The sequence below is a fragment of the Brassica napus genome, chromosome C7 (genome assembly GCF_020379485.1).
Source record: "Brassica napus cultivar Da-Ae chromosome C7, Da-Ae, whole genome shotgun sequence".
Taxonomy (NCBI): Eukaryota; Viridiplantae; Streptophyta; class Magnoliopsida; order Brassicales; family Brassicaceae; genus Brassica; species Brassica napus.
The window spans coordinates 1,209,805-1,234,254 of NC_063450.1; the positions used below are offsets into that span (position 1 = coordinate 1,209,805).

At 37.0% G+C, this 24,450-nt stretch overlaps 1 protein-coding gene across 1 annotated transcript; it reads right to left on the reverse strand.

The window, feature by feature from the left end:
- Window positions 1-203: 203 nt before the first annotated feature.
- On the reverse strand, window positions 204-3,427 carry LOC111211772 (CRS2-associated factor 1, chloroplastic-like). Its single transcript, XM_022713042.2, has 5 exons — window positions 2,548-3,427; window positions 1,726-1,853; window positions 1,409-1,634; window positions 1,204-1,331; window positions 204-1,103 (listed from the first exon to the last, which is right to left on the reverse strand). The coding sequence occupies exons 1-5, from the start codon at window positions 3,341-3,343 to the stop codon at window positions 315-317; spliced, it is 2,067 nt and encodes a 688-aa protein (XP_022568763.1). The 5' UTR covers window positions 3,344-3,427; the 3' UTR covers window positions 204-314.
- Between the last annotated feature and the right edge of the window lie 21,023 nt (window positions 3,428-24,450).

Here is a 24,450-nt window from a genome sequence, read left to right on the forward strand (position 1 = left end):
GTTAATAGAAATGAATATGAATTGAATAAATGGTGAATTTGCAAAATATTCATATTGGGAGACAAAATTCACTTGAATTTCCATATAATAATTATGAGATATTTTGTTTTCACAAAATTTTCCAAAAATAGGTATGATATGTAGACATGAAAGTCTAAAATTTATTTTTGGATTTTAAGTCAAAATTTTGTATAATTATTGACTTGAACATAATTTACGTATTTACTACTTTATAAACCTTTTCACTTATAAATATCTAAAATACATTTTTCTTCAACGTTACACACCTTTCTGATAATGATAATTAGACTGCATTAGGCAAGTAGTTTAGCTAGTTCATCTACTTTCAGTGTTCCATGAGGTATCACTTCTCTGTAATCTTCATCAAGCTCTTCCATTTTCAACTCAACTCCTTCCTTCTCCCTCTTGTCATATCTCTCCACCCTCGCTGCAACCTCTTTTCTCCCAGGAACCACAACACTACTTGTCTTTGCCTCCAAGTTTTGGTAGCTGAATTCTCGGCTTTCCTCTTTCTTAACCGCTTGTTGTTTTTTCAAGCCATGCTGGAAAACTGGTCCCGGTGTAGCTACGCTCGAAAAGGCGACGGCTTTTGCAAAGACTGTGTCTGGATCAAGATCAGCAGGGTCTAACACCAACGCAGCCCCGCTCTCTACCGCTTGTTTCATCATATTTAAAACTCTCTCTACGCTTTGTCTGTTGATCTCTTCCGATGTTTCTAACTCCTGTTCAGGTTCTTGATGATCCCCAAGAGAGTTATCTGTAGTAACATCTTCTGTAGATGAGGCATGTAAAGTACTGCCTGCGCCTTCCAATGCCGAGATATCTCCAGTTGAAGAGCATAACTCATCACCATCTGGATCGTGTTGAAATTCCATAGGACCAGAAGAAGAGTTCTGGTTCACAGTTTGAGTATGATTAAGTGACTCCGATACTTCGTCCTCTTCAGAGACAGTATCAACATCGATATCTCTGAGGATATCATCCTTTTTATCTGGAACTGTGAGAGACGATTTCCATTCTCGTCCTCTCCAGATAAGAATCTGTTCGTTTTCAAAAGATATGAGCACGCATGAAACAAGATCCTGCGAGCAAGAGCAATAACACATCCAAGAGGTTCAACAATAAACACAAGATTTTTACATAAAAGAAACATATGTGAGTAAATAAGGATAGATCAAAAACCTTGAGCTTGGCACCAATTTTCCTAAAATCACTGCCTTTTATCCCTTGACAGTCGATCCGAACCAGTTCACAAACTTCAAATGCTTCTCTCACATTTTTCACAAGGTCACAATACACACCATTCTTCCCTACATGACCCCAACGCAGGATATGTTATCATTGTCGGTCTTGAACAAAATCAAGCCAACATCATTTAGTGTCTTACCTAGCTTGCAAATGGGCATGAGCTCTCGTCCTTTCCTCCGCATCGCTGTAGCTTCCTTAAGAGTTAGACCCTCAGGAACTTGTTGAATCAGCCTCGGATAAACTGGAGCTGCAGGCTTCCACAACATAAGAGGGAAGCGCGGTCTTGTCCTGTGGTTATAGTTTCTGCCACGGAATAGGAAAATCACACCTCCTCTTCTGTATATCACCTTCCCTCCAATTTTCTCCTGCCAAATTCAATTCACAACTTCATGAAGACGAATACAGCAAACCCAAAACCGTATTCCTATACATTGTCTAACATGAAATCAAAAGTACCTCTAATTGCTCGCAAACATTATCCATGTCAACTGTACAAACTCCCTTGCATTTAATCTTACAAACCCTTCGCCGCTTCCATAAGTCATGTATGTTGTTCAACATGTTATGCGTCAAGCCATCTCTACCTGAGAAAAGACAAAAAAAACTTTATATCATATCCTCTTCTACTACTCTCAGTCTATTATATTACTTGCTATCAGCACCTCAATTCAATTGTACCCTAAGCAAGAGTACATGAGCTTTTCTACAATTCTATTTGACCATCAAGAAGAGCTATTGAATCAAGCAAGTTCGACAATGGAAGTATTAAGATTTGTATCTAAACAACAGTACCTGAACTTCTACAATATTATTTGATCATCAAGAAGAGATATTCAATCAAGCAAAAGTATTGAGCTCTGTACCCATATTAATTGCCTTGCAGTCTTTAAGCAAGAAGTAGCAAGCTCTCTGATCTCTAACTGAGAAACCAGTAACTAAACACCAGTACCTGAGCTTCTACCAGTTACTAAAACTAAGACATCTGGTCATCAAGAAGAACTATTGAATCAAGCAAATTCAACAACCGTATCTTCTTCTACTCTCATTCTATAATGACTTGCAACCAGCACCTCAATTCAATTGTACCTAAACTACAGAACATGAGCTTCTACCAATACTATTTGAACCTCAAGAATAAGCAATGTTCTAAAAATCGGTTTAAAGTCTAAGCGTCCGCCTAAACAATAATCCTCTAGAAGGCACCTAACCACAGGCTAGCAATTTCTTGAACAACTATTGAAACAAGCAAACTCAAGAATAAAGCATAGAGCTTTGTACCCATATTCAATTGCCTTGTAGTCTTTAAGCAAGAAGTAACAAGCTCTCTGATCTCTTCCTTGGTCAAAGGCTCTCCCAAAATCTCCTCCTTGGTGTAAACATACCTAGGCCCCACCCCGGGTCGAAAAGGACCCGGTTTCTGAACCGGTTTCACCCCCTTCTTCCCCGCAGGCGGCAAGCTAAACGAATCGAACTCCCTCGGCGGCTTCTGCGACTGAGGAAGCGGAGCGCGGCCAGTCCACGGCCTCCCCATCGTCGTGGGGCCAAAAGGCGCGTAGGGAGCCTCGCGAAGCTTCAAAGGCTTGACCTTTGGCGTCTCCGTGTAGCTGTACTTGAACTCGAACGGAGCTCCGTCGATGACGTAAGACAGCCCGTCTTCGCTCAGCTTAACCTCCGGCTTCGCGCCTAGCTGCGGCGGCGAGTCGGGGACTTTGGGCTTGTTCTTGGGCCTGTTGGGCCCGTAATCGGGTTTGGAGTATTTGGATCTCCGGCCCGGGATTGATCGTGCGGATGGTTGCGAAGGAGTGCCTCTGGACCTGAAAGTCGAGGTTTTGGGCTCGGACGATGCGGCGGCGGAGTCTTGCGTGTGGACGATTGAAGTGGCGGCGTCGAAGCGGCGGTCGCGGCGGATTTCTGCTTCGAGCTCCCCTTGGGTCCGGCGACGCTGCTCGAACCGCTCCGCGTTAGCGTTGCCCCATCTGGAGAATCGGATCTCGCTGCGTCCTCTTGGGTTCGGGTTTGGGAACAGAGATGGCGCGAAAATTGGACAAGGGGTGTTGAGTTTCAACGACGACATTGCCGTGGAGACGACGGAGGTCGGAGGAAAGTGAATGTTTAGCGCACTTATCCACAGGCGGGTGGTTTTGACTGAAAGAAACTATGGGGTCAAATTTGCGAAAGATTGAAATTAAGAGGGTCGAAATCGACCCAGTTGTAAGGCCCACAAGTAAGCAGCAAACCTCTCAAAATAGAGTAGTAGTATGCACATTTGGCCCACAGACTGTTCAAAAACTAAAATTGGTGAAGCCTGGGTAATACATTCAGATCCCCAAAACCAAACTGAAACATATAAGAATTAGAAAGTACCAAATCAAACCGGATTTGATGCAAATATTTGCATGGTTTCTACGATGCTATATATATATTAACATACCAAAAGCGAACTCCATCCAAATTGAAAACCAAATGAGTGCTCAAAAGTATCTAAAATAGGAAGAGTGCATCACCAATTAAGACACATTTATGTCTTTTTTGACAATATAATATATAAGACACTTCTCACTAGAGGAGCACATTCCCCGTTCCCAAAGTAATTTTCGGATCAAAATGCCCTCTGCTTGACAAACGAGACAGTTTTTTTTTTGATTCGGTTGAGTTAGTGGGACCGAAGCCTTTTCCTGTGATTTTAGTTTCTTTGTACGAGTTATGAAGGTATGTGAGAATTAATTATCACAAGTTTAAAGTTTTAAAAGAATATCCAATGGCTGGAAAAAGCACGATTGTCATAAAAAAAATGAAAGCATGTACAAAAATAAAAGAGAGAGTATGTATATTTTGACTCTTTTTATATCTAGCAAAAGAGTATTTTATGCTAAAAGTAACTTTTTAAATTTCCCAACATATTATACGTATCATTATTTTATATCCTACTATATAAATAAATTAGGGCAAGCCCGCACTACGCGCGGGATTTGATGTATCGGTTTTTGTAAACGTATAATTTTGAATAATATTTTTTATTTGTTAAAATGTGTGTGAGTATGATTATGTTGTTTACACTAAATACCAATTATATAACTTAAAATGACTGAAATCTTACTATTGTTGCTGTTTTAATTAAGAGTTGTAAGATTTTATAGTGTTTTAAGTATTATAACACTATAAAATACATAAATTAATTGAAATCGATCAAAAGAGAATGAGATTAAGTTCTATAATACCATTATATCTTTTTGAGGGTTTATAAAATAGTGGAAAAATATTTTAATTTAGAGGAACTCTTTGTTAAAGTTAATATAGTTGTTTTGGATAATGTTAAGTAATTGCTATTATTAACAATTATTGGATTTTTTGGTAACTATGTTATAATTGGTTATTATGGGTACTTTATGTATTGTTACATAATTAGTTATTGTATCTTTATGTATTTTTTTGGTATCTATGTTATTATGGGTATTAGTCACTATTTGTTTTATTATATTCCTTATATATATCATATATCTGTTTCACTAATAAAATTGGAAAATATAATTATTTTACTTAATTTTTTTTAATGTTTGTCCAACTTGGATAATAAGTAGAATAGTTTTATTAGGGTTGATACAGAAAACGTTGGTTATTTCTTTTTTCTTATATATTTTCTTTTAAAATTGATGATCTGAAAAATAGCCGATTTATTATGACTAAATTTACTTTTAATTATGTATATAACATGGAAATCTCTATTGATTGTTACTAATTACAAATATACATGTATGTTTTAATTATTATATGTTATTATATTTGAAAACCAAGTATCATGTTATCTGACACAATTATGATTTTAAGATAAATTAATTATAAACTTTAAAATTTATATTTTTATTATATTAGTTTACTTATTATATATTAACAATATATTATATTTTATCATTAATTTTAGATATTTTTATTTATTAAGTTGATATTTTGTCAACTGTATTTTTAAGTTTGTTTTCAAATTTATGGGATTGTTTCGTCTTTGGTTCGGACCAGTTTTTCATATGATTTGTTTGCGATTGGTGTAATTGTAAATTTGCATTGTAGATATTATGAGTTATTGCTTTATTTTATGTACAATGATGGTGTGGTTAACCATACATAATATTTGTAATGCTTAAGTTGTAATCTGGACTTGGTATTTGTTAAAATTCAAATTTTTATTTTCCAAATATTAGTCCCTAACCATGAGCTAACATATTTAGCTTAAATTATGAAAATAAATTTTATAATTTACTTGTAGTAATAACATGTGTCATACCGATTTTGTTTAATTATTGAAAACAATTATTTACTTGTAATATTGACATTACTCATACCAGTTTTCAAAGGTTCACCAATGACATATAATCGTTTCTCTTATATTTTTATGTTTTGTCAAATAACGTTAAAATATATTATTCTAATTACATTAGGTGATATTGTTTATTTTGTTAACTTTTTTTTTTTCTATCCAAGTTTATCCTTTTGGTTTGTCAACCAGACTCTCTTCCACATAACATTATTATATTGTATAGGTAAATAGTATTGTTATACAAACATTTTGCTGCTCTCTAGATATGTGTAATTCCATTTTTAGTGTTATTCTGTAAAATAATTTTGTATTTCTCGAATGTAATGAGCCTCAAGATTGCATTTACCAAGACATCGTGTAGGTCTTTATACATGTATGAGTTGATAATTAGTTTGTGTATTGTGTATGTTGATGTTATTGTATATTCGCTAGTGTAGTGTAACCATAATAAACCAAATCTAATTAACAAAATATCTTTTTATTTTATTTTTGCTAGTATAGTGTAACCATACATAATCGGATTTAATAAGAAATTTTTTTATTTAATTTTAACTTATATGCATATATTTAGCAAACTTAATATACAAATACAATATTAACTCATTTGCTTATCTACAGAGATAATTTAAATTGTAATGTTATTTTAAAGCTAAATTCGGTTTGAATCTAGTTTCAATATCAAACCGAACAAAATCCAATATGACATGAGTTATTCACAGTGGAAACTTAAACGGATTACAAATGGGGCACTTCATTTCAATTTATTTATTAATTGATAAAACCAAAAACCATTAAATCCCTGATAAAACCGAAAAAACGTTAGATGATTAATGTTTAAAATGTTTATGCGTCAATCTGTGGGAAATATAATGCTGAGTTTGCTCTCTAAGAAGTAAACAAATTCTATTTTATGGTTATAAATATAAATAGATTGATTGTGTTTCTACTAACAATTAGCTAGATATTGTATTAAATATAAATATTTATTATTTTATAAATATAATGTATTTAAAATTATTGACTTTTGTATAATAAAATATTTAAAACATTATTATACTATACATCTAGGTTGAATTTAAAATTTATTTAGTTATACTACTACAGCTCAATTCAGTGGAATGGGATGGGTTTGGAAGGATACAATGGGGAAGATACAACTCATGGGATCAAGAAACTTGCAGAGGAGGGAGACAGCGTTACACTCGGAATTGGAAGCGCTACAGTGGGCAATGGAGAGCATGATACAACACTCGTACTGTCAGAGGTTTGGTACGGACTGCAAGGACCTGATTGCGATGTTAGAACAACCACAAGATTGGCCCACCTTCTCAACAGAGCTGGAGATCATTCAAACTCTTCGGTTGTGTTTTTCAGACTTCAAGATCAGCTACTTCCCAAGGATGCATAATGAGATTGCGGATTCGTTAGCTAAGAATGCACGTTCTTTTCATAGATCCTTATGTTTTATTGGTTGTTCTATTCCGGTCTGGCTCCCCAGGCCACCTCAAGTTTGAGTAATAGAATAGCCGTTTGCCGTAAAAAAAAAAAAAAAACTAAATTTATTAGTTATGCTACATATCTATTAATATATATATAAAGAAGCGTTAAGTTAATACATCAAGAGACTTATAATTTTTCATTCATAAACCCTGGTACTTCATGTTTTGGTATAGGTACGTGCCCGCGCTTGGTGCAATTGTTTGTAATGATCATATGTGTCGTATATTTGTAAACGTATATGCTGTACGCGTTTGATATTTTTTGTGTGTGATGCTTGTGGACGTATTGGAAGATTTTGTTGTTCGTAAATTCTCCGAGTACTTTCCTCATAGGTGAACAGGGTACGCGGTTAGCGAGATGGATGGTCTTCATAACCTTCCTCAATTGAGATATGTTGTGAATTACTTCATTTTAGTAGACCAGTGTGGAATTTTTTTTGTAGCGGATCATATAAGTAACATGAGGACAAAGTTGAGATACTCGTATTAAGTATAACATGAAAACCACTTTGACTCACCCGTATTTTGCTTACAATCTTCGACAACCAGTTTGATGTTATAAATCATATTGTGGATGTACATGACCGGCCCAGTCCATAACCGGCCCATATACCTAGAAAGAGAGAGCCGGTGGCTGGAGAGAGGAACCCTAGTTTTCCGTTTCCTTATTAGTTTATGATTTATACTCTTTCCATATTTGTATTTTCTTTCTCTAGTCTTTCCATTATTCTATGACGGTGTAATTTCCTATATATAAAGGGCTCCTTATGTTTATGAATAATACAAAAACATACAGATTCTATTCTCTTGTTTTACAACGCGTTATCAGCACGATTACGCTCTAAACCCTAAGCTAAAGTCCGAACCCTAAAACCCTAATCTCATCCCGGCGATAAACCCTAAACCCGACGACGAACCCTAATCTGATCGAGAATCTAAAACCCCATACTCAAGGAGTTCCCGATCTCAGCACACGACCTCAGTCCATTCCTCAGCTCGCGACTTCAGCCTGTTCGCGAGACACGATCTCACCCTGCTCGACGCGACCCGATACCGTTCGATAGTCAGCACGTTCACGACCCGATAGCTGCTTGCTCCCGTTCGCGACTAGTCTCAGCTTCAATCCGTTCGCGACAGACAGCAACCCGTTCGCGACCCGACAACAACGATCAGCTCGCGTTCTTCTCTATTCGGTGGTCCATTCAACCCGACTTGAGGTTTAGGTAAAACTAAAACCTAAGAACCAAATCCTAAGGCAATAGATCCAATCCCTAATAACCTAAATTGAATCTTATTGCTTGATTAAAATCGAAACCCTAATTCCCTAAAGCCTAGCCGCATGCATACCATGCAAACTCTAATCGAAATTTGATTTGATTGTTTATGTGATTGAATGTTTTGAATCTGATTATCATCACATAGAACCAATTGCTAGGATTGATTAATCCCATACTTGAATTTGGTTGATTAAATTGATGAACTAATTGAATGTTATCTTGCGATAGAAATCGCCTAAGTTGATTAGTTCTCATCTTGTTTAAAACTTGAAACCGACCGGCTTGTTCATATTGAAACCCTAATTGCATTAATCTCATTGAATATGATTGTTAGGTTGATAGTAACTAAACCCATTGATGCATTGCTTGATTGTTTTATTGAGGTTTCATGATCACTTAGAATCGTTCTTGCTAAAGATGAATAACCGATTGCATTAAGATCATATAGAAACTGATTGCTAAGATTGTTCATACTCTTGGCCGTGCGGCTTATCTTGCATTATGCATGTTCGGATTGTTTGGCCGTGCGGCTTGTTAGCATATCATGCATGCATAATCGTATGAACTAAATGCATCATATCCGTTTGGTCGTGTGACCAATTTGCATTATATATCTGATTGTCTTGTATGCATTATAAGAACATTATAAATCCTAAGAATGAAATATATGATTTCAGATGTCGAAAATCAACAACTTGGATTTTGCTGCCCTAAATCTCTCTGGAGATAATTACTTGCAATGGACACTTGATGCTAAGATCATCCTAAAATCCAAGAGACTCTGTGAATGTATCACCGAGGGCAATAATGCAAGTTAGAAAGATAGATATGGAGCTATATTAATTATACGTCATCATCTTATTGAGAGTCTCAAAGATCAGTATTTGACTATTGAGAATCCTCTAGACCTTTGGACATAGTTGAAAACAAAATATGATCACCAGAGAACGGTGTTATTACCAAAGGCTATGTATGACTGGAGGAATCTCAGAATCCAGGACTTCAAGTCTGGGGACGAGTATAACTCGGCCCTGTTTAAGATAGTTTCTAAATTGAAACCGTGTGGTGAGGATATAACGGATAAGGATATGCTTGAGAAAACCTTTTCCACCTTCCACACAAGCAATGTGTTGTTACAACAACAGTACCGAGAGAAGGGCTTCACAACTTATGCTAATCTGATCTCTTGTCTCTTGCTCGCTGAGCAGAACAATGAACTGTTGATGAGAAACAGTGAATTGAGACCTCATGGAACAAACCCATTACCTGAGGCACATGCGGCCGTAGAGGATAAGAAAGAGTCGAACCATGTCCAGAGTGATAGCCAACACGGCTGTGGTCGTGCAAAATGGCATGGACGTGGTGGTCGAGGCTGAAACTCGTTTGGTCGAGGCCGAGGCAACTCATATGGCCGTGGCCAAGGAAACTCTTATGGAGGCCGTGGTAATGGTCGAGGCCGTGGTACATCATTAAAACCACAAAACTCGACCAAATCCATGTGCCATAGATGTGGTATGGATAATCATTAGGCTAAGAGATGTAGGACTCCCAAACATCTCGTTGACCTCTACCAAGAGAGTTTGAAAGGGAAGAATCCTGAAGCTCATATGACTTATCAAGATGGTAAAGATGATTTCAATCATGAACAAGACGATCTCATGGAGTATGAAACGTCTGATTGTTTAAAAGAATGAAGTTGAATTCGACATCTATGTTTTTGTGTTCTTTGCTTTGTGTTTTCTATGTTTTGATTGCTTTGAACTTATTTATTAATGAATGCAAGTTTTTGATATAAAAGTCTCTAAAGTCTCATAGAGGGCTACAGCCAGGTTAATATCATGTTGTCTAAGGGTACGCATCTAGAGATATCTGATGCATTGTATACACCCAGCTCTAAGAGAAGCCTATTGAGCTTTAAAGACATTCGAATGAATGGCTTTCATATTGAGACTAAGGGCGAAGGAAACAAAGAGTTCCTTCAGATCATAGAGATCGGCCAAGGCTATAAGAAAGTCCTAGAGTCTATACATGCGGTCTCTACTAGTCTTTTACTATGCTAAGGTCGGAACGATAGAGACCAATGCTAGTGAGTTCACGTCCCAAGCGTTTAATGATTACTGTATGTCCATGGGGGTAAGTGTGGAACACTTTTATCTCGAGATCGAATCCGCTGCATCGGTCGATGAATGCTTATTGTATGAGTTATGTCTCTGGTCGAGATAATCATATATGGTGGCCTAAGTCAAGGCTGAACCAATGCTAAATGTAGAAAGGTGTTCGGTACGTTTTTACAGTTATCCGACCATATAACTACTAAAGATGGGCATATCGAATTTTTTTGCAGAAAATTGTATTTAAGAAGCCATAAAGGAATTGTGCTTCGACTATTCTATTTGCAGGGCGTGTCGACCTTTCTGTCGAACCAGATTTAAAAAAGATGGAGCATAGCCTTAAGTTTATGTGGTAATAGCTTGTTTTTTTATCTCGAGATCGAATCCGCTCTATCGGTCGATGATTTCTTATTGTATGAGTTATGTCTCTGGTCGAGATAATCATATATGATGACCTAAGTCAAGGCTGAACCAATGCTAAATGTAAAAAGGTGTTCAGTACCTTTTTACATTAATCCGACCATATAACTACTAAAGATGCGCATATCGAGTTTTTCTGCAGAAAAATATTTTTAACAAGCCATAAAGGAATTGTGCTTCGACTATTCCATTTGCAGGGTGTGTCTAGATCTTTCTGTCGAACAAGATTTAAAAAAGATGGAGCATAGCCTTAAGTTTATGTGGTAATAGCTTATTTTTTTATCTCGAGATCGAATCCACTGCATCGGTCGATGAATGCTTATTGTATGAGTTATGTCTCAGGTCGAGATAATCATATATGGTGGCCTAAGTCAAGGCTGAACCAATGCTAAATGTAGAAAGGTGTTCGGTACCTTTTTACATTTATCCGACCATATAACTACTAAAGATGGGCATATCGAGTTTTTCTGCAGAAAAATGTTTTTAAAAAGCCTAAAAGGAATTTTGCTTCAACTATTCCATTTGCAGGGCGTGTCTAGACCTTTCTGTCAAACCAGATTTTTAGAAAATGGAGCATAGCCTTAAGTTTATGTGGTAATTGCTTGTTTTTTATCTCGAGATCGAATCCGCTCCATCGATCGATTAATGCTTATTGTATGAGTTATGTCTCTGGTCGAGATAATCATATATGGTGGCGTAAGTCAAGGTTGAACCAATCCTAAATTTAGAAAGGTGTTCGGTACCTTTTTACATTTATCCGACCATATAACTACTAAAGATGGGCATATCGAGTTTTTTCTGCAGAAAAATGTTTTTAAGAAGCCATAAAGGAATTGTGGTTCGACTATTCCTTGCAGGGCGTGTCTAGACCTTTCTGTCGAACAAGATTTAAAAAAGATGGAGCATAGCCTTAATTTTATGTGGTAATAGCTTATTTTTTTTATTTCGAGATCGAATCCGCTGCAAAGGTCGATGAATGCTTATTGTATGAATTATGTCTCTGGTCGAGATAATCATATATGGTGGCCTAAGTCAAGGCTGAACCAATGCTAAATGTAGGAAGGTATTCGGTACCTTTTTACATTTATCCGACCATATAACTACGAAAGATGGGCATATCGAATTTTTTTGCAGAAAAATGTATTTAAGAAGCCATAAAGGAATTGTGCTTCGACTATTCTATTTGCAGGGTGTGTCTAGACCTTTCTGTCGAACCAGATATAAAAAAGATGGAGCATAGCCTTAAGTTTATGTGGTAATAGCTTGTTTTTTTATCTCGAGATCGAATCCGCTCTATCGGTCGATGAATGCTTATTGTATGAGTTATGTCTCTGGTCGAGATAATCATATATGATGACTTAAGTCAAGGCTGAACCAATGCTAAATGTAAAAAGGTGTTCGGTACCTTTTTACATCAATCCGACCATATAACTACTAAAGATGAGCATATCGAGCTTTTCTGCAGAAAAATGTTTTTAACAAGCCATAAAAGAATTGTGCTTCGACTATTCCATTTGCAGGGTGTGTCTAGATCTTTCTGTCGAACAAGATTTTAAAAAGATGGAGCATAGCCTTGAATTTATGTGGTAATAGCTTATTTTTTTATCTTGAGATCGAATCCGCTGCATCGGTCGATGAATGCTTAATGTATGAGTTATGTCTCTGGTCGAGATAATCATATATGGTGGCCTAAGTCAAGGCTGAACCAATGCTAAATGTAGAAAGGTGTTCGGTACCTTTTTACATTTATCCGACCATATAACTATTAAAGATGGGCATATCGAGTTTTTCTATAGAAAAATGTTTTTAACAAGCCTTAAAGGAATTGTGTTTCAACTATTCCATTTGCAGGGCATTTCTAGACCTTTCTGTCGAACCAGATTTTAAAAAAATGGAGCATAGCCTTAAGTTTATGTGGTAATTGCTTGTTTTTTATCTCGAGATCGAATCCGCTCCATCGGTCGATTAATGCTTATTGTATGAGTTATGTCTCTGGTCGAGATAATCATATATGGTGGCGTAAGTCAAGGTTGAACCAATCCTAAATGTAGAAAGGTGTTCGGTACCTTTTTACATTTATCCGACCATATAACTACTAAAGATGGGCATATCGAGTTTTTCTGCAGAAAAATGTTTTTAAGAAGCCATAAAGGAGTTGTGGTTCGACTATTCCATTTGCAGGGCGTGTCTAGACCTTTCTGTCGAACAAGATTTAAAAATGATGGAGCATAGCCTTAAGTTTATGTGGTAATAGCTTATTTTTTTTATTTCGAGATCGAATCCGCTGCATCGGTCGATGAATGCTTATTGTATGAGTTATGTCTCTGGTCGAGATAATCATATATGGTGGCCTAAGTCAAGGCTGAACCAATGCTAAATGTAGAAAGGTATTCGGTACCTTTTTACATTTATCCGACCATATAACTACTAAAGATGGGCATATCGAATTTTTTTACAGAAAAATGTATTTAAGAAGCCATAAAGGAATTGTGCTTCGACTATTCTATTTGCAGGGCGTGTCTAGACCTTTCTGTCGAACCAGATTTAAAAGAGATGGAGCATAGCCTTAAGTTTATGTGGTAATAGCTTGTTTTTTTATCTCGAGATCGAATCCGCTCTATCGGTCGATGAATGCTTATTGTATGAGTTATGTCTCTGGTCGAGATAATCATATATGATGACCTAAGTCAAGGCTGAACCAATGCTAAATGTAAAAAGGTGTTCGGTACCTTTTTACATTAATCCGACCATATAACTACTAAAGATGCGCATATCGAGTTTTTCTGCAGAAAAATGTTTTTAACAAGCCATAAAGGAATTGTGCTTCGACTATTCCATTTGCAGGGTGTGTCTAGATCTTTCTGTCGAACAAGATTTAAAAAAGATGGAGCATAGCCTTAAGTTTATGTGGTAATAGCTTATTTTTTTATCTCGAGATCGAATCCGCTGCATCGGTCGATGAATGCTTATTGTATGAGTTATGTCTCTGGTCGAGATAATCATATATGGTGGCCTAAGTCAAGGCTGAACCAATGCTAAATGTAGAAAGGTGTTCGGTACCTTTTTACATTTATCCGACCATATAACTACTAAAGATGGGCATATCGAGTTTTTCTGCAGAAAAATGTTCTTAAGAAGCCATAAAGGAATTGTGGTTCGACTATTCCATTTGCAGGGCGTGTCTAGACCTTTCTGTCGAACAAGATTTTAAAAAGATGGAGCATAACCTTAAGTTTATGTGGTAATAGCTTATTTTTTTTATTTCGAGATCGAATCCGCTGCATCGGTCGATGAATGCTTATTGTATGAGTTATGTCTCTGGTCGAGATAATCATATATGGTGGCCTAAGTCAAAGCTGAACCAATGCTAAATGTAGAAAGGTATTCGGTACCTTTTTACATTTATCCGACCATATAAGTACTAAAGATGGGCATATCGAATTTTTTTTACAGAAAAATGTATTTAAGAAGCCATAAAGGAATTGTGCTTCGACTATTCTATTTGCAGGGCGTGTCTAGACCTTTCTGTCGAACCAGATTTAAAAGAGATGGAGCATAGCCTTAAGTTTATGTGGTAATAGCTTATTTTTTTTTATCTCGAGATCGAATCCGCTCTATCGGTCGATGAATGCTTATTGTATGAGTTATGTATCTGGTCGAGATAATCATATATGATGACCTAAGTCAAGGCTGAACCAATGCTAAATGTAAAAAGGTGTTCGGTACCTTTTTACATTAATCCGACCATATAACTACTAAAGATGCGCATATCGAGTTTTTCTGCAGAAAAATGTTTTTAACAAACCATAAAGGAATTGTGCTTCGACTATTCCATTTGCAGGGTGTGTCTAGATCTTTCTGTCGAACAAGATTTAAAAAAGATGGAGCATAGCCTTAAGTTTATGTGGTAATAGCTTATTTTTTTATTTCGAGATCGAATCCGCTGCATCGGTCGATGAATGCTTATTGTATGAGTTATGTCTCTGGTCGAGATAATCATATATGGTGGCCTAAGTCAAGGCTGAACCAATGCTAAATGTAGAAAGGTGTTCGGTACGTTTTTACATTTATCCGACCATATAACTACTAAAGATGGGCATATCGAATTTTTTTGCAGAAAAATGTATTTAAGAAGCCATAAAGGAATTGTGCTTCGACTATTCTATTTGCAGGGCGTGTCTAGACCTTTCTGTCCAACCAGATTTTAAAAAGATGGAGCATAGCCTTAAGTTTATGTGGAAATAGCTTGTTTGTTTATCTCGAGATCGAATCCGCTCTATCGGTCGATGAATGCATATTGTATGAGTTATGTCTCTGGTCGAGATAATCATATATGATGACCTAAGTCAAGGCTGAACCAATGGTAAATGTAGAAAGGTGTTCGGTACCTTTTTACATTTATCCGACCATATAACTACTAAAGATGGGCATATCGAGTTTTTCTGCAGAAAAATGTTTTTAAGAAGCCATAAAGGAATTGTGCTTCGACTATTCCATTTGCAGGGCGTGTCTAGACCTTTCTGTCGAACCAGATTTTTAAAAATGGAGCATAGCCTTAAGTTTATGTGGTAATTGCTTGTTTTTTATCTCGAGATCGAATCCGCTCCATCGGTCGATTAATGCTTATTGTATGAGTTATGTCTCTGGTCGAGATAATCATATATGGTGGCGTAAGTCAAGGTTGAACCAATCCTAAATGTAGAAAGGTGTTCGGTACCTTTTTACATTTATCCGACCATATAACTACTAAAGATGGGCATATCGAGTTTTTTCTGCAGAAAAATGTTTTTAAGAAGCCATAAAGGAATTGTGCTTCGACTATTCCTTGCAGGGCGTGTCTAGACCTTTCTGTCGAACAAGATTTAAAAAAGATGGAGCATAGCCTTAACTTTATGTGGTAATAGCTTATTTTTTTTATTTCGAGATCGAATCCGCTGCATCGGTCGATGAATGCTTATTGTATGAGTTATGTCTCTGGTCGAGATAATCATATATGGTGGCCTAAGTCAAGGCTGAACCAATGCTAAATGTAGAAAGGTGTTCGGTACCTTTTTACATTTATCCGACCATATAACTACTAAAGATGGGCATATCGAATTTTTTTGCAGAAAAATGTTTTTAAGAAGCCATAAAGGAATTGTGCTTCGACTATTCCATTTGCAGGGCGTGTCTAGACCTTTCTGTCGAACCAGATTTAAAAAAGATGGAGCATAGCCTTAAGTTTATGTGGTAATAGCTTGTTTTTTTATCTCGAGATCGAATCCGCTCTATCGGTCGATGAATGCTTATTGTATGAGTTATGTCTCTGGTCGAGATAATCATATATGATGACCTAAGTCAAGGCTGAACCAATGCTAAATGTAGAAAGGTGTTCGGTACCTTTTTACATTTATCCGACCATATAACAACTAAAGATGGGCATATCGAATTTTTTTGCAGAAAAATGTATTTAAGAAGCCATAAAGGAATTGTGCTTCGACTATTCTATTTGCAGGGCGTGTCTAGACCTTTCTGTCGAACCAGATTTAAAAAGATGGAGCATAGCCTTAAGTTTATGTGGTAATAGCTTGTTTTTTTATCTCGAGATCGAATCCGCTCATCGGTCGATGAATGCTTATTGTATGAGTTATGTCTCTGGTCGAGATAATCATATATGATGACCTAAGTCAAGGCTGAACCAATGGTAAATGTAGAAAGGTGTTCGGTACCTTTTTACATTTATCCGACCATATAAGTACTAAAGATGGGCATATCGAATTTTTTTTACAGAAAAATGTATTTAAGAAGCCATAAAGGAATTGTGCTTCGACTATTCTATTTGCAGGGCGTGTCTAGACCTTTCTGTCGAACCAGATTTAAAAGAGATGGAGCATAGCCTTAAGTTTATGTGGTAATAGCTTATTTTTTTTTATCTCGAGATCGAATCCGCTCTATCGGTCGATGAATGCTTATTGTATGAGTTATGTATCTGGTCGAGATAATCATATATGATGACCTAAGTCAAGGCTGAACCAATGCTAAATGTAAAAGGTGTTCGGTACCTTTTTACATTTATCCGACCATATAACTACTAAAGATGGGCATATCGAGTTTTTCTGCAGAAAAATGTTTTTAACAAGCCATAAAGGAATTGTGCTTCGACTATTCCATTTGCAGGGCGTGTCTAGACCTTTCTGTCGAACCAGATTTAAAAAAGATGGAGCATAGCCTTAAGTTTATGTGGTAATAGCTTATTTTTTATTCGAGATCGAATCCGCTGCATCGGTCGATGAATGCTTATTGTATGAGTTATGTCTCTGGTCGAGATAATCATATATGGTGGCCTAAGTCAAGGCTGAACCAATGCTAAATGTAGAAAGGTGTTCGGTACCTTTTTACATTTATCCGACCATATAACTACTAAAGATGGGCATATCGAGTTTTTTTGCAGAAAAATGTTTTTAAGAAGCCATAAAGGAATTGTGCTTCGACTATTCCATTTGCAGGGCGTGTCTAGACCTTTCTGTCGAACCAGATTTTAAAAAGATGGAGCATAGCCTTAAGTTTATGTGGTAATAGCTTGTTTTTTTATCTCGAGATCGAATCCGCTCATCGGTCGATGAATGCTTATTGTATGAGTTATGTCTCTGGTCGAGATAATCATATATGATGACCTAAGTCAAGGCTGAACCAATGCTAAATGTAGAAAGGTGTTCGGTACCTTTTTACATTTATCCGACCATATAACTACTAAAGATGGGCATATCGAGTTTTTTTGCAGAAAAATGTTTTTAAGAAGCCATAAAGGAATTGTGCTTCGACTATTCCATTTGCAGGGCGTGTCTAGACCTTTCTGTCGAACCAGATTTAAAAAAGATGGAGCATAGCCTTAAGTTTATGTGGTAATTGCTTTTTTTTTTTATCTCGAGATCGAATCCGCTGCATCGGTCGATGAATGCTTATTGTATGAGTTATGTCTCTGGTCGAGATAATCATATATGATGACCTAAGTCAAGGCTGAACCAATGCTAAATGTAGAAAGGTGTTCGGTACCTTTTTACATTTATCCGACCATATAACTACTAAAGATGGGCATATCGAGTTTTTCTGCAGAAAAATGTTTTTAACAAGCCATAAAGGAATTGTGCTTCGACTATTCCATTTGCAGGGCGTGTCTAGACCTTTCTGTCGAACCAGATTTAAAAAAGATGGAGCATAGCCTTAAGTTTATGTGGTAATAGCTTTTTTTTTATCTCGAGATCGAATCCGCTGCATCGGTCGATGAATGCTTATTGTATGAGTTATGTCTCTGGTCGAGATAATCATATATGGTGGCCTAAGTCAAGGCTGAACCAATGCTAAATGTAGAAAGGTGTTCGGTACGTTTTTACATTTATCCGACCATATAACTACTAAAGATGGGCATATCGAGTTTTTTTGCAGAAAAATGTTTTTAACTAGCCATAAAGGAATTGTGCTTCGACTATTCAATTTGCAGGCCGTGTCTAGACCTTTCAGTCGAACCAGATTTTAAAAAGAAGGAGCATAGCCTTAAGTTTATGTGGTAATAGATTGTTTTTTTATCTCGAGATCGAATCCGCTGCATCGGTCGATGAATGCTTATTGTATGAGTTATGTCTCTGGTCGAGATAATCATATATGATGACCTAAGTCAAGGCTGAACCAATGGTAAATGTAGAAAGGTGTTCGGTACCTTTTTACATTTATCCGACCATATAACTACTAAAGATGGGCATATCGAGTTTTTCTGCAGAAAAATGTTTTTAAGAAGCCATAAAGGAATTGTGCTTCGACTATTCCATTTGCAGGGCGTGTCTAGACCTTTCTGTCGAACCAGATTTTAAAAAATGGAGCATAGCCTTAAGTTTATGTGGTAATTGCTTGTTTTTTATCTCGAGATCGAATCCGCTGCATCGGTCGATGAATGCTTATTGTATGAGTTATGTCTCTGGTCGAGATAATCATATATGGTGGCCTAAGTCAAGGCTGAACCAATGCTAAATGTAGAAAGGTGTTCGGTACCTTTTTACATTTATCCGACCATATAACTACTAAAGATGGGCATATCGAGTTTTTCTGCAGAAAAATGTTTTTAAGAAGCCATAAAGGAATTGTGCTTCGACTATTCCATTTGCAGGGCGTGTCTAGACCTTTCTGTCGAACCAGATTTAAAAAAGATGGAGCATAGCCTTAAGTTTATGTGGTAATAGCTTGTTTTTTTATCTCGAGATCGAATCCGCTGCATCGGTCGATGAATGCTTATTGTATGAGTTATGTCTCTGGTCGAGATAATCATATATGGTGGCCTAAGTCAAGGCTGAACCAATGCTAAATGTAGAAAGGTGTTCGGTACCTTTTTACATTTATCCGACCATATAACTACTAAAGATGGGCATATCGAGTTTTTTTGCAGAAAAATGTTTTTAAGAAGCCATAAAGGAATTGTGCTTCGACTATTCCATTTGCAGGGCGTGTCTAGACCTTTCTGTCGAACCAGATTTAAAAAAGATGGAGCATAGCCTTAAGTTTATGTGGTAATAGCTTGTTTTTTTATCTCGAGATCGAATCCGCTGCATCGGTCGATGAATGCTTATTGTATGAGTTATGTCTCTGGTCGAGATAATCATATATGATGACCTAAGTCAAGGCTGAACCAATGCTAAATGTAGAAAGGTGTTCGGTACCTTTTTACATTTATCCGACCATATAACTACTAAAGATGGGCATATCGAGTTTTTCTGCAGAAAAATGTTTTTAAGAAGCCATAAAGGAATTGTGCTTCGACTATTCCATTTGCAGGGCGTGTCTAGACCTTTCTGTCGAACCAGATTTAAGAAAATGGAGCATATCCTTAAGTTTATGTGGTAATAGCTTTTTTTTTTATCTCGAGATCGAATCCGCTGCATCGGTCGATGAATGCTTATTGTATGTGTTATGTCTCTGGTCGAGATAATCATATATGGTGGCCTAAGTCAAGGCTGAACCAATGCTAAATGTAGAAAGGTGTTCGGTACCTTTTTACATTTATCCGACCATATAACTACTAAAGATGGGCATATCGAGTTTTTTTGCAGAAAAATGTTTTTAAGAAGCCATAAAGGAATTGTGCTTCGACTATTCCATTTGCAGGGCGTGTCTAGACCTTTCTGTCGAACCAGATTTAAAAAAGATGGAGCATAGCCTTAAGTTTATGTGGTAATAGCTTTTTTTTTTATCTCGAGATCGAATCCGCTGCATCGGTCGATGAATGCTTATTGTATGAGTTATGTCTCTGGTCGAGATAATCATATATGGTGGCCTAAGTCAAGGCTGAACCAATGCTAAATGTAGAAAGGTGTTCGGTACCTTTTTACATTAATCCGACCATATAACTACTAAAGATGGGCATATCGAGTTTTTCTGCAGAAAAATGTTTTTAACAAGCCATAAAGGAATTGTGCTTCGACTATTCCATTTGCAGGGCGTGTCTAGACCTTTCTGTCGAACCAGATTTAAAAAAGATGGAGCATAGCCTTAAGTTTATGTGGTAATAGCTTGTTTTTTTATCTCGAGATCGAATCCGCTGCATCGGTCGATGAATGCTTATTGTATGAGTTATGTCTCTGGTCGAGATAATCATATATGGTGGCCTAAGTCAAGGCTGAACCAATGCTAAATGTAGAAAGGTGTTCGGTACCTTTTTACATTTATCCGACCATATAACTACTAAAGATGGGCATATCGAGTTTTTTTGCAGAAAAATGTTTTTAAGAAGCCATAAAGGAATTGTGCTTCGACTATTCCATTTGCAGGGCGTGTCTAGACCTTTCTGTCGAACCAGATTTAAAAAGATGGAGCATAGCCTTAAGTTTATGTGGTAATAGCTTGTTTTTTTATCTCGAGATCGAATCCGCTGCATCGGTCGATGAATGCTTATTGTATGAGTTATGTCTCTGGTCGAGATAATCATATATGGTGGCCTAAGTCAAGGCTGAACCAATGCTAAATGTAGAAAGGTGTTCGGTACCTTTTTACATTTATCCGACCATATAACTACTAAAGATGGGCATATCGAGTTTTTCTGCAGAAAAATGTTTTTAAGAAGCCATAAAGGAATTGTGCTTCGACTATTCCATTTGCAGGGCGTGTCTAGACCTTTCTGTCGAACCAGATTTAAAAAGATGGAGCATAGCCTTAAGTTTATGTGGTAATTGCTTGTTTTTTATCTCGAGATCGAATCCGCTGCATCGGTCGATGAATGCTTATTGTATGAGTTATGTCTCTGGTCGAGATAATCATATATGGTGGCCTAAGTCAAGGCTGAACCAATGCTAAATGTAGAAAGGTGTTCGGTACCTTTTTACATTTATCCGACCATATAACTACTAAAGATGGGCATATCGAGTTTTTCTGCAGAAAAATGTTTTTAAGAAGCCATAAAGGAATTGTGCTTCGACTATTCCATTTGCAGGGCGTGTCTAGACCTTTCTGTCGAACCAGATTTAAAAAAGATGGAGCATAGCCTTAAGTTTATGTGGTAATAGCTTTTTTTTTTATCTCGAGATCGAATCCGCTGCATCGGTCGATGAATGCTTATTGTATGAGTTATGTCTCTGGTCGAGATAATCATATATGGTGGCCTAAGTCAAGGCTGAACCAATGCTAAATGTAGAAAGGTGTTCGGTACCTTTTTACATTTATCCGACCATATAACTACTAAAGATGGGCATATCGAGTTTTTTGCAGAAAAATGTTTTTAAGAAGCCATAAAGGAATTGTGCTTCGACTATTCCATTTGCAGGGCGTGTCTAGACCTTTCTGTCGAACCAGATTTAAAAAAGATGGAGCATAGCCTTAAGTTTATGTGGTAATAGCTTGTTTTTTTATCTCGAGATCGAATCCGCTGCATCGGTCGATGAATGCTTATTGTATGAGTTATGTCTCTGGTCGAGATAATCATATATGATGACCTAAGTCAAGGCTGAACCAATGCTAAATGTAGAAAGGTGTTCGGTACCTTTTTACATTTATCCGACCATATAACTACTAAAGATGGGCATATCGAGTTTTTCTGCAGAAAAATGTTTTTAACAAGCCATAAAGGAATTGTGCTTCGACTATTCCATTTGCAGGGCGTGTCTAGACCTTTCTGTCGAACCAGATTTAAAAAAGATGGAGCATAGCCTTAAGTTTATGTGGTAATAGATTGTTTTTTTATCTCGAGATCGAATCCGCTGCATCGGTCGATGAATGCTTATTGTATGAGTTATGTCTCTGGTCGAGATAATCATATATGGTGGCCTAAGTCAAGGCTGAACCAATGCTAAATGTAGAAAGGTGTTCGGTACCTTTTTACATTTATCCGACCATATAACTACTAAAGATGGGCATATCGAGTTTTTCTGCAGAAAAATGTTTTTAACAAGCCTTAAAGGAATTGTGCTTCGACTATTCCATTTGCAGGGCGTGTCTAGACCTTTCTGTCGAACCAGATTTAAAAAAATGGAGCATAGCCTTAAGTTTATGTGGTAATTGCTTGTTTTTTATCTCGAGATCGAATCCGCTGCATCGGTCGATGAATGCTTATTGTATGAGTTATGTCTCTGGTCGAGATAATCATATATGGTGGCCTAAGTCAAGGCTGAACCAATGCTAAATGTAGAAAGGTGTTCGGTACCTTTTTACATTTATCCGACCATATAACTACTAAAGATGGGCATATCGAGTTTTTCTGCAGAAAAATGTTTTTAAGAAGCCATAAAGGAATTGTGCTTCGACTATTCCATTTGCAGGGCGTGTCTAGACCTTTCTGTCGAACCAGATTTAAAAAGATGGAGCATAGCCTTAAGTTTATGTGGTAATAGCTTGTTTTTTTATCTCGAGATCGAATCCGCTGCATCGGTCGATGAATGCTTATTGTATGAGTTATGTCTCTGGTCGAGATAATCATATATGGTGGCCTAAGTCAAGGCTGAACCAATGCTAAATGTAGAAAGGTGTTCGGTACCTTTTTACATTTATCCGACCATATAACTACTAAAGATGGGCATATCGAGTTTTTTTGCAGAAAAATGTTTTTAAGAAGCCATAAAGGAATTGTGCTTCGACTATTCCATTTGCAGGGCGTGTCTAGACCTTTCTGTCGAACCAGATTTAAAAAAGATGGAGCATAGCCTTAAGTTTATGTGGTAATAGCTTGTTTTTTTATCTCGAGATCGAATCCGCTGCATCGGTCGATGAATGCTTATTGTATGAGTTATGTCTCTGGTCGAGATAATCATATATGGTGGCCTAAGTCAAGGCTGAACCAATGCTAAATGTAGAAAGGTGTTCGGTACCTTTTTACATTTATCCGACCATATAACTACTAAAGATGGGCATATCGAGTTTTTCTGCAGAAAGATGTTTTTAAGAAGCCATAAAGGAATTGTGCTTCGACTATTCCATTTGCAGGGCGTGTCTAGACCTTTCTGTCGAACCAGATTTAAAAAAGATGGAGCATAGCCTTAAGTTTATGTGGTAATTGCTTGTTTTTTATCTCGAGATCGAATCCGCTCCATCGGTCGATTAATGCTTATTGTATGAGTTATGTCTCTGGTCGAGATAATCATATATGGTGGCCTAAGTCAAGGCTGAACCAATGCTAAATGTAGAAAGGTGTTCGGTACCTTTTTACATTTATCCGACCATATAACTACTAAAGATGGGCATATCGAGTTTTTCTGCAGAAAAATGTTTTTAAGAAGCCATAAAGGAATTGTGCTTCGACTATTCCATTTGCAGGGCGTGTCTAGACCTTTCTGTCGAACCAGATTTAAAAAAGATGGAGCATAGCCTTAAGTTTATGTGGTAATAGCTTTTTTTTTTATCTCGAGATCGAATCCGCTGCATCGGTCGATGAATGCTTATTGTATGAGTTATGTCTCTGGTCGAGATAATCATATATGGTGGCCTAAGTCAAGGCTGAACCAATGCTAAATGTAGAAAGGTGTTCGGTACCTTTTTACATTTATCCGACCATATAACTACTAAAGATGGGCATATCGAGTTTTTCTGCAGAAAAATGTTTTTAAGAAGCCATAAAGGAATTGTGCTTCGACTATTCCATTTGCAGGGCGTGTCTAGACCTTTCTGTCGAACCAGATTTAAAAAAGATGGAGCATAGCCTTAAGTTTATGTGGTAATAGCTTGTTTTTTTATCTCGAGATCGAATCCGCTGCATCGGTCGATGAATGCTTATTGTATGAGTTATGTCTCTGGTCGAGATAATCATATATGGTGGCCTAAGTCAAGGCTGAACCAATGCTAAATGTAGAAAGGTGTTCGGTACCTTTTTACATTTATCCGACCATATAACTACTAAAGATGGGCATATCGAGTTTTTCTGCAGAAAAATGTTTTTAAGAAGCCATAAAGGAATTGTGCTTCGACTATTCCATTTGCAGGGCGTGTCTAGACCTTTCTGTCGAACCAGATTTAAAAAAGATGGAGCATAGCCTTAAGTTTATGTGGTAATTGCTTGTTTTTTTATCTCGAGATCGAATCCGCTGCATCGGTCGATGAATGCTTATTGTATGAGTTATGTC

Coding starts and splice junctions, on each gene's coding strand:
- LOC111211772 (XM_022713042.2), bottom strand. CDS start 3,343: ATGTCGTCGTTGAAACTCAACACCCCTTGTCCAATTTTCGCGCCATCT. Junction 1,854..2,547: donor TACAAGGCAATTGAATATGG/GTACAAAGCTCT, acceptor GTCTTTTCTCAG/GTAGAGATGGCTTGACGCAT. Junction 1,104..1,203: donor AAATTGGTGCCAAGCTCAAG/GTTTTTGATCTA, acceptor TCTTGCTCGCAG/GATCTTGTTTCATGCGTGCT.